Below are 11518 nucleotides of genomic sequence, written 5' to 3' on the forward strand. Positions count from 1 at the left end.
GACGGTAGGAGGGGTGCTTTTGCAACATAAATCCTATACCCATCAGGTGGGTGACCCACAAACTGGAAAATAATTATATCACAGAGGTTCTCCCACAAGAATGAGAGTCCTGAGCCCCACGTCATGCTCCCCAGCATGAGGGTCTGGCATCAGGAGGAGGAACCCCCAGAGCATTTGGCTTTGAAGGCCCGTGGGGCTTGAGTACAGGAGCTCCACAGGACTGGGGGAAACAGAGACTGCACTCTTGGAGGGCGTGCACAAGTTTTCATGTACACTGGGACCCAGCACAAAGCAGTACCTCCATAGGAGCTGGGGCTGGACCTACCTACGAGCCTTGGAGGGTCTCCTGGGGAGGCAGGGGTCAGCTGTGGCTCATTGGGGGTGGGGTGGGGCAAGGACACTGGTAGCAGAGGCCCCAGAGGATATTGATCAGCGTGAACTCTCGCAGAGGTTGCCATTTTGGCATCAAGACATGGCCCTTCCCACCAGCCTACAGGCTCCAGTGCTTGGATGCCTCAGGCCAAACAACCAGTAGGGTAGGAACACAGCCCCACCCATCAGCAGACAGTGAAAGTGCATAAAGCCATACTGAGCTCACAGCCACCTCTAAACACACCCCTTGACATGGCCCTGACCACCAGAGGGAGAAGACCCAGCTCCACCTACAAGTGGGCAGGCACCAGTCCCTCCCGCCAGGAAGCCTGCACAAACCTCAAGACCAGCCTCACCCACCAGAGGGCAGACACCAGAAGCAAGAGGAGCTACGATCCTCCAGCCAGCAGAAAGAAGACCACAAACACAGAAAGTTAGACAAAATGGGACAGCAGAGAAATATGTTCCAGACGAAGGAACAAGATGAAAACCGACAAGAACAACTAAATGAAGTGGACATAGGCAACCTACCTGAAAAAGAATTTAGAGTAATGATAGTAGAGATGATCAAGATCTCAGAAAAAGAATGGAGGCACAGACGAAGAAGTTACAAGAGATGTTTAACAAAGAGCTAGAAGATTTAAGAACGAACAGAAATGAACAGTACAATAACTGGAATGAAAAATAAAGTAGAAGGGATCGATAGCAGAATAACTGAAGCAGAAGAACGAATAAGTGAGCTGAAATACAGAATGGTAGAAATCACTGCAGTGGAACAGAATAAAGAATGAAAAGAAATGAGGACAGTCTCAGAGACCTCTGGGACAACATTAAATGCACCAACATTCACATCATAGGGGTCCCAGAAGGAGAACAGAGAGATAAAGGGCCTGAGAAAATATTTGGAGAGATTATAGCTGAAAACTTCCCTAACATGAGAGAGGAAACAATCAAGTCCAGGAAATGCAGAGAGTCCCATACAAGATAAACCCAAGGAGGAACACACTGAGACACATATTAATCAAACTGACAAAAATTAAAGACAAAGAAAAAATATTAAAAGCAACAAGGGAAAAGTAACAAATAACATACAAGGGAATCCCCATAGGGTTGTCAGCTGATTTTTTTCAGCAGAAACTCTGCAGGCCAGAAGGGAGTGGCATGATATTATATAAAGTGATGAAAGGGGAAAACCTACAACCAAGAATACCCTACCCAGCAAGGCTCTCATTCAGATTCAACAGAGAAAAAGTTTTACAGACAAGCAAAAGCTAAGAGAATTCAGCACCACCAAACCAGCTTTATAACAAATCCTACAGGAACTTCTCTAGGTGGAAAAGAAAAGATCACAACTAAAGTCAAGAAAATTAAGAATGGGAAAGCTCATCAGTAAAGGCAAACATAAAGTAAAGGTAGGAAATCATCTGCACACAAATATGATATCAAAACCAGCAATTGTGAGAAGAGGAGAGCACAAATGCAGGATATTGGAAATGCACTGGAAATTAAGTGACCAGCAACTTAAAACAATCTTGTACATATATAGACCGCTATATCAAAACCTCATGGGAACGATAAACCAAAAATCTACAATAGATACACACACAAAAAAAGAAAAAGCAATCCAAAAACAACAATAAAGATAGACATCAAATCACAAGAGAAGAGAACAAAAGAGGAAGGGGAGAAAAAAAGACCTTCAAAAACAAATCCAAAACAATTAACAAAATGGCAATAAGAACATTAATATTGATAATTACCTTAAATGTAAATGGATTAAATGCTCCTACCAAAAGGCATAGACTGGCTGAATGGATACAAAAACAAGATCCATATATATGCTGTCTACAAGAGACCCACTTCAGATCTAGGGACACATACAGACTGAAAGTGAGGGGATGGAAAAAGGTATTCCATGCAAATGCAAATCAAAAGGAAGCTGGAGTAGCAATACTCATGTCAGACAAAATAAACTTTAAAATAAAGACTGTTACAAGAGACAAGGACACTACAAAATGATCAAGGGATCAATCCAAGAAGAAGATATGACAATTGTAAATATGTATGCACCCAACATAGGAGCACCTCAATATATAAGGCAAATGTTAACAGCCATAAAAGGAGAAATCGACAGTAACACAATAATGGGGGGGGGGCTTTAACACCCCACTTTCATCGATGGACAGATCGTCCAGAGAGAAAATCAATAAGGAAACACAGGCCTTAAATGACACATTAGATCAGATGGACTTAATTGATATTTATAGACCATTACATCCAAAAGCAGCAGAATACACTTTCTTCTCAAGTGCACATGGAACATTCTCCAGGATAGATCACATCTTGGGCCACAAATCACACCTTGGTAATTTTAAGAAAATTGAAATCATATCAAGCATCTTTTCCAACCACAACACTTGAAATTAGAAATCAATTACAGGAAAAAAACTGTAAAAAACAAACATAGAGGCTAAACAATATGTTACTAAACAACCAATGGATCACTGAAGAAATCAAAGAGGAAATCAAAAAATACCTCGAGACAAATGACAATGAAAAGATGACGACCCAAAACCTATGGGACACAGCAAAAGCAGTTATAGGAGGGAAGTTTATAGCAATACAGTCTTAACCTCAGGGAACAAGAAAAATCTCAAACAACATAACCTTACACCTAAAGCAACTAGAGAAAGAAGAACAAAGAAAACCCAAAGTTAGCAGAAGGAAAGAAATCATAAAGATCAGAGCAGAAATAAATGAAATAGAGATGAAAACATTAGCAAAGATCAGTGAAACTAAAAGCTGGTTCTTTGAGAAGATAAACAAAATTGATAAACCTTTATCCAGACTCATCAAGAAAAAAAGGGAGAGGACTCAAATCAATAAAGTTAGAAATGAAAAAGGAGAAGTTACAACTGACAGCACAGAAATACAAAAGATCATAAGAGACTACTACACATAACTATATGCCAATAAAATGGACAACCTAGAAGAAATGGACAAATTCTTACAAAGGTACAACCTTCCAAGACTGAACCAGGAAGAAATAGAAAATATGAACAGACCAATCACAAGTACTGAAACTGAAACAGCAATTAAAAACTTCCAAGAAACAAAATTCCAGGGCCAGATGGCTTCACAGGTAAATGCTATCAAACATTTAGAGAAGAGTTAAACACATGTCCTTCTGAAACTCTTCCAAAAAATTGCAGAGGAAGGAACACTCCCAAGCTCATTCTAAGAGGTCACCATCATTCTGATGACAAAACCAGACAAAGTCATCACACACACACAAAACTACAGGCCATTATCACTGATCCTCAACAAAATACTAGCAAACCGAATCCAACAACACGTTCAAAGGCTCATACACCATGATCAAGTGGGATTTATCCCAGGGATGAAAGGATTTTTCAATATCCACAAATCAATCAGTGTGATACACCACATTAACAAACTGAAGAATAAAAACCATATTATCACCTCAATAGATGCAGAAAAAGCTTTGGACGAAATGCAACACCCATTTATGATATAAACTCTCCAGAAAGTGGGAATAGAGGGAACTTACCTCAACATAATAAAGGCCATATATGAGAAACCCAGAGCCAACATCATTCTCAATGGTTAAAAGCTGAAAGCATTCCCACTAAGATCAGGAACAAGGCTAGGATGTCCACTGTTGCCACCTTTATTCAACATAGTTTTGGAAGTCCTAGTCATGTCAATCAGAGAAAAGAAGAAATAAAAGGAACCCAAATTGGAAAAGAAGAAGTAAAACTGTCACTGTTTGCAGATGACATGATACTATACGTAGAAAGTCATAAAGATGCTACCAGAAAACTACTAGAGCTCATCAATGAACAGTAAAGTTGCAGGATACAAAACTAATACACAGAAATCTCTTGCATTCCTATACACTAACAACGAAAGATCAGAAAAAGAAATTGAGACAATCCCATTTATCATCACATCAAAAAGAACAAAATACATAGGAATGAATCTACCTAAGGAGACAAAAGACTTGTACTCAGAAAACTATAAGACACTGATGAAAGAAATCAAATATGACACAAACAGATGGAAAGATATATACCATGTTCTTGGAATTGGAAGAATCAATATTGTCAAAATGTCTATACTACCCACAGCAATCTACAGATTCAATGCAATCCCTACCAAATTACCAATGACATTTTTCACAGAACTAGAACAAAAAACTTTAAAATTCATATGGAGACACAAAAGACCCCAAATAGCCAAAGCAATCCTGAGAAAGAAAAACGGAGCTGGAGGAATCAGACTTCCTGACTTCAGACTATACTTACAAAGCTACAGTAATCAAAACAGTATGGTACTGGCACAAAAACAGACATATAGATCAATGGAACAGGACAGAAGCCCAGAAATAAACCCACGGACCTATGGTCAATTAATCTACGACAAAGGAAGCAAGAATATACAATGGAGAAAAGACAGTCTTTTCAGTAAGTGGTGCTGGGAAAATGGGACAGCTACACGTGAAAGAATGAAATCAGAACATTCTCTAACACCATATGCAAGAGAAACTCAAAATACATCAAAGACCTATAAAACTCTTAGAAGAAAACATAGGCACAACACTCTGACATAAATTGCAGCAATATCTTTTTGGACCCACCTCCTAATAAAAATAAAAACAAAAATAAACAAATGGGACCTAATTAAATTTAAAAGCTTCTGAACAGCAAAAGGAACCATGAAACAAAAAGACAACCCATAGAATGGAAGATAATATTTGCAAACGAAGCAGGTGACAAGGGATTAATCTCCAGAATATGCAAAGAGCTCATGCAGCTCTACGTCAAAAAACAAAACAAAAAATGAACAACCCAATCAAAAAGTGGGCAGAAGACTTAAATAGACATTTCTCCAAAGAAGCAATACAGATGGCCAAAAAGTATATGAAAAGATGCTCGACATCACTAATTATTAGAGAACTGCAAATCAAAACTACAATGTGGTATCACCTCACACCAGTCAGAATGTCCATCATCAGAAAGTCTATAAACAGTAAATGCTGGAGAGGGTGTGGAGAAAAAGGAACCCTCCTACACTGTTGGTAGGAATGTAAATTGGTACAACCACTATGGAGAACAGTCTGGAGGTTCCTTAAAAAACTAAAAATAGAACTACCATATGATCCAGCAATCCCACTCCTGGGCATATATCCAGAGAAAACCATAATTTGAAAAGGAACATGCACCCCAATGTTCATTGCAGCACTATTTACAATAGCCAAGACGTGGAAGCAACATAAAATGTCCATTTACAGAGGAATGGATACTGAAGATGTAGTACATATATACAGTGAATACTACTCAGCCATAAAAAAAGAATGAGGGCTTCCCTGGTGGCACAGTGGTTGAGAATCTGCCTGCCAATTCAGGGGAGAAGGGTTCGAGCCCTGGTCTGGGAAGATCCCACATGCCACGGAGCAACTGGGCCCGTGAGCCACAATTACTGAGCCTGCGCATCTGGAGCCTGTGCTGCGCAACAAGAGAGGCCGCAATAGTGAGAGGCCCGCGCACCGCGATGAAGAGTGGCCCCCGCTCGCCGCAACTAGAGAAAGCCCTCGCACAGAAATGAAGACCCAACACAGCCATAAATAAATAAATAAGTAAATGAAAAAAAAAAAGAATGAAATAATGCCTTTTGCAGCAACATGGATGGACCTAGAGATTGTCATACTAAGTGAAGTAAGTCAGATAGAGAAAGACAAATATCATATGGTATCACCCATATCTAGAATCTAATTTTTAAAAATGATACAAATGAACTTATTTACAAAACAGAAAGCCTTACAGATATCAGAAACAACCTTATGTTTACCAAAGGGGAAATGTAGATTGGGGGGATAAATCAGGAGCTTGGGGTTAACATACAAACACTACTATATTATAAGATATCAATTGATAACCAACAAGGACCTCCTGTATAGCACAGGGAACTCTACTCAATATTCTGTGATAACCTATATGAGAAAAGAATACAAATGAATATATATATATACTGAATCCCTTTGCTGTACACCTGAAACTAACACAACATTGTAAATCAACTATAATCCAATAAAATTTTTTTAAAAAGAACGAAGTTGTCTTAGCTCAGGCTGCTATGACTAAATACTATAGACTGGGTGACTTAAACAGCGGATATTATGTCTCACGATCTTGGAGGCTGGGAAGTCCAAGATCAAGATGCCAGCAGATTTGGTTTCCGATGAAAGCTCTTTGTGGCTGGCAGAAGGCTACCTTCTCACTGTGTCCTCACATAGCAGAGAGAGAGACCGAGGGAGACAAGGACAGCAAAAGAGATGGGGTGAGGGACAGTGAGAGGGACACAGAGAAAGATGGCTCACACTCTGATTTCCCTTTATTTTCTAATAAGGGTACTAATGCTGTCATGGGGGCCCCACCGTCATTTCCTCATCTAAACCAAATTACCACCCAAAGTCTACTTCTCCAAATACCATCAAATTGGAAGTCAGGGCTTCGACGTATGAATTTGGGGGAGGACACAAACATTTAGCCAGAGCAGAACCTTTCTATGAAATCATTTTCAAAAGCAAAATCTCATGTTGTTGTCTTTAACTAGATAACACTTTATTAAATTCAATGTATAAGAATGTTAGAATTTGTGTAGGAATTTTTGTAGATAGAAAACTCCTTGAGAGTAGAACTATGCTTTATTCATCTGTGTATCTGGAATACCTAGTTTAGTCCTAGCATGCTCTATAAATGTTAGCTGAGTTTTTCCATAACAAAAAGATGGAAGTATTGCTTAAAATTTGAGAGAAGTATGGAATGTCAGAATAGGTTACTAAACCTCCCTGGGAAGTTGAAGGTTTTTTTCCCTTGACTTCCAGAATATCTGGCTTTAATCTAACAAAACTGCTCCAGTGTAGATTTGGCCACATGTAAAAGATTAAGGCAAAATGCAAGAACAAAGTACATTTTACGAGAGCAGACTTTGAAAGCTGGAGTTCCCTCTGCCTGGGGTGTGCCTGTGAGAATCCCAGCTTACACTTGCTGAGCCAGTGTGTTTATCTGTAGAGCTGTTATTCACTCTCATTAATGTCCTGGTTTAAATAGTAAATCAGGTGGTCACTTACCTGTGGCTATTCACCCCTCTGCTAATTACTACCATTATGTCTATACGTCTCTTCTTTTCCATTCCCAAAAGAAGAGGTGGGGTCTTTGCCTTTGGTAGATCCCAGTTCAATGCTTCGTACATCCTAGGCAGTAAATGCTTATTGAAAGAAGAAATGAAGATATGTTTGCTTCTGTTGGAGCTTTTAACTATTCTATAGACCTGACATTATGGTCACAGAAGCTGGGGAATGATATGTAAATCAACTGTGGGTCCCCTGCCCCTTAACATTATTTTCCTTTGCTCTTCAAAAAGCATTGGAGAAAGTGTAAATTCAGTTTTCCCAAATGGATATAGAACAATTTTATAAAAGCTGTTTCTAATTACTTGCATTCGTTGATGTGTACAGTATTTATTGGGCATCTACACTGTGTCCAGTACCACACTTATGCAATAAGTCCACAAACCTCAAAAGCAAAACTTGTTTTAGTTTGGATGAAAATCGAGTTATGGAGTAGGCTTTTGAAATCTGGATTCTTCAGGCTCATAATATATACAAGAACCCCTGACACTTAGTGGAGCACATTGGCTAAAGTGTCAGTTGCATTTGTGTTTGGGGAACATAGGGTAGGGCTTCAATTTCATTCCATGCCTCCTTAGACTTTTAATATGGTGGGTTTCTAGCTGCCAGGGTTGATTCTCTCGATCTGCTTATTACATCAGTGGGACATTGCCATACGTCTGTCTGCAGATGGGCTGGTTGGTTTGCTCTGCCCAGCTTTGTGGTTTTGGTTCATCCCTGGCCTACTCACCCACCAAAGGGAGTTATCTGTGGAGTGGATCAAGGCAAGCCTGAGGGCAGTCAGGTCTGCCAGTACCAAAAGGTGATGTAATTGCTTCATGTGACATTTCCCACATACACCCTTGTTTGAAATATAATTTGTGTGTTTATTCCTAGGTCCATGTACTTTTACTTACACATTATCAGTCTCCTGATCATACTATTCCTGCCAATCAAACCACAAGCTCATAATCAAAGGCGGCCTCAGACTCTGAACTCTGTTAATAAGAAAAAAATAGATTGATACCTCCAAAAAAAAGAAACAAACAAAAGCTGAACACGTAAGACTGCAAATCACTGGACAGAGGAGATAAAAAGACTCCAGAGTTCTCCAGTGACTTAGAGGTGATGTTTACATGCATCTATTTTGTTTTGATTTTTTAAGTGCAGGGAGTATTTTTATAAAGCTTTTTTTGTACCATTGAATCAGCCATGTCCAGTTGATTTAATACTTTCTAGGACATTTGAGTAGTATGGATGTGTGTGGAGAATGTGCTAGAACTGCAGAGACGGTCCATTCTGGGCTAGCTGGGTCTTCACTTTTCTGGCATGATCTCCAACCACTGAAATCTGGACGTTGGGAAGCCGGGCGTCTGCTCCAGAAGTTAGAAGGTAAAGCTGAGATGACTTGTCTTCCAGAACATATGCAAGACGGTTGTTCCTTGGGAAGCCCCCCAATCCTTTGCCTTGTGACATTACTGTTCTCAAACACATTAATTACACTCAGAAGACTGCCAGGGAGGGACCGTGTGGAGAGAGGTTTGCAGAATACTGAAAATTCAATGAGCCTGGAGGACTAACTGTGAATGGACACTTGAATGGATTGGAAGTCAGGCACGTGCCCTGAAGGTGGCTGCGTTTCCCCCCCACCCTCCTCCCACCAGGGATGTAACCCTTCTTTCTTCTGAAATGAGCCAAGATTGGAAATCAGAAAGTCTCCTGTCCACATACCAGAAGTCTCAGAGGGGCTACTGTTTTCCAAATGTTTTCCATTGCATATGTGCCTTCTGCTTGCCCAGGCATGGCCCTGAGAAAACACCCAGATTTCACATCATTAAGGCAGAGGGATGTCTTTTTATAAATATTTTTAGAAGTAATTTAAAGTTATATCGAAGTTTGGGAAGAAGAGGCAGATATTTCTCTTTTTTCCCCTCACTTCTCAGAGGTGTTCATGATCACAGCCATGATGTTCACTTGGGCTGGTTTCCATTTTTTTCGGTTTCATAGCTGATTAAATCTGACATTGTTTTAGTTAAATCATCCTATTAGAAAGCAGAGATTGAAAAACGGTTTTCCTTTCTATCTTTGTAATGAATGTGCTGTGGCTCCTGTGGGAAACTTCTATTGGGTGATATTCTATGTGGGAGAAGGAAACATGGCATTAAATGTTGTGGAAAATAATAATGATAATAATAAAATATATGCTACAATGTTGTACCCTCAATCAAATACCTTGGGAGGAGAGAATCTGTTCAAATCAGATGGTGAAAAATGAGTTTCTTACTAAATCAATACTGCATTTCTACATAAAGGAAATATTTCTAAAAAGAATTGCTTTTTGTTTGTGTCAGACTTGCCGTTCTGAAGCATATGTGTGTATTTTGTGTGTGTTTTAACAAATGTGTACGAGGTTTTACTTGCTTATTATTTGAGCATCACACGTTCAATTTGTACTACATGTCAGGTGCTTGGATGTTTTTGGTTTGATTTCTGATCTTCGTTCCTAACAGTGCAGGTAGGATTAACCACCTTTTACAGATGAGGAAACAGAATCAGGAAGATGGCTGCTAACCGCCCCACAGTCACAGACTTAGTGCTTGAGCTGAGATTTGAATCCAAGACGGTCCCAAGAAAGCCACTGGCCGTGGATCTTTCTATGAGGTGTCCTGCTGGTGCATCTCTTTGGACAATGAAATGTGAAACGATGTGCTTGTCCCTTAAAGAGTTTGTGTGGTCCTGGTGCTGCTCAGAACCAGAGCTCTAGTCCTTATGTGAGACGATGGAAGTTAAGAAGTAGCACTTTTGTGCCAGCATAGGAGGCTCACCCCAGTTTAACCAGGGAACCTTGTGGCAACCCTACTTTGCTGTCCCGGGAGGAATATTAGATAGTGGATAGAGGGAAGAGAATGTAGGTGCCTAAAATCTGTCAGGGTCTGTCTCCAACAGGAATATTTTGAGGTGCAAGACCAAGAAAAATACCCATCTTGCACACCAGCAAAAAATGGTATACATCACCATTGGCATGGAGTGTGTGGAATAATCCATCTTACAATGAAATCTTTGAACTTGCAATATGATTTACGTCTGGGGTTCTCTGTATTTAGTATCTTCATTTCTGAGAGAAGAACTTTGGTGGCGAGAGGAGAGGTGACCATTAGGGAGACCAGCAGTCCTGCTTTGCAGAGACTCTGCCAACCTCTCAGTCCTGGGCAAACAAGGACCACTGGTCCCTTAAGAGACCACTCAGAATCAATTACTCATTATGGAATGGAAGTCAAGCCTATGGAATCTGAGCTTATAGATTCTCTATTTCAGACAGTGCTAGGTCCTGGGACACCCTTTTCATATTATGAGGCCTTATTCAGTACTAAAAGGACAACACCTCCAAGAGCAATTAGTACCTTTTTTCCCCTGAGAACATTTAACCATAGAAAAAATTTCAATTTAGGACCAAAGTTTAAACAGAAGATTGGGACTGTTCCTATTGCCTTAGAGTTCCTAGTTGTCCTAAACATAATATGCATTTAATAAATATGTTTTGGGTTGATGAGCTTGCAGTTTAAAAGAAATACATTTTAGGGTTTGATTTTGAAAAGGCCAGATTTAAAATATTCTATTTTAGCTCAACATCGCTAATCATCATGGAAATGTGAATCAAAACCACAATGAGATTTCACCTCACACCAGTCAGAATGGCTATCATCAAAAAGAACACAAGGATAGAAAACCCAGAGATAAACCCATGCACCTATGGTCACCTAATCTATGACAAAGTCAGCGAGAATATACAATGGAGAAAAGATCGTCTCTTCAATAAGTGGTGCTGGGAAAACTGGACAGCTACATGTAAAAGAATGAAATTAGAACACTCCCTACCACCATACACAAAAATAAACTCAAAATGGATTAAAGACCTAAATGTAAGGCCGGATACTATAAAACACTTAGAGGAAA

The 11518-nt window shown here is 39.7% G+C and overlaps 1 protein-coding gene across 2 annotated transcripts in view; it reads left to right on the forward strand.

Moving 5' to 3' along the window:
* MBOAT1 (membrane bound O-acyltransferase domain containing 1) overlaps window positions 1-9883 on the forward strand; it is a 108186-nt gene extending 98303 nt beyond the window's left edge. For both annotated transcript variants that reach the window (XM_068558334.1, XM_068558333.1), the window contains one exon: window positions 8462-9883. In XM_068558334.1, coding sequence (XP_068414435.1) covers window positions 8462-8536 — 75 coding nt within the window. In that variant the 3' untranslated portion in view covers window positions 8537-9883. The remainder of the gene's footprint in view (window positions 1-8461) is intronic.
* Window positions 9884-11518: the final 1635 nt, after the last annotated feature.

Source organism: Eschrichtius robustus, chromosome 12, assembly GCF_028021215.1.
Source record: "Eschrichtius robustus isolate mEscRob2 chromosome 12, mEscRob2.pri, whole genome shotgun sequence".
Lineage (NCBI taxonomy): Eukaryota > Metazoa > Chordata > Mammalia > Artiodactyla > Eschrichtiidae > Eschrichtius > Eschrichtius robustus.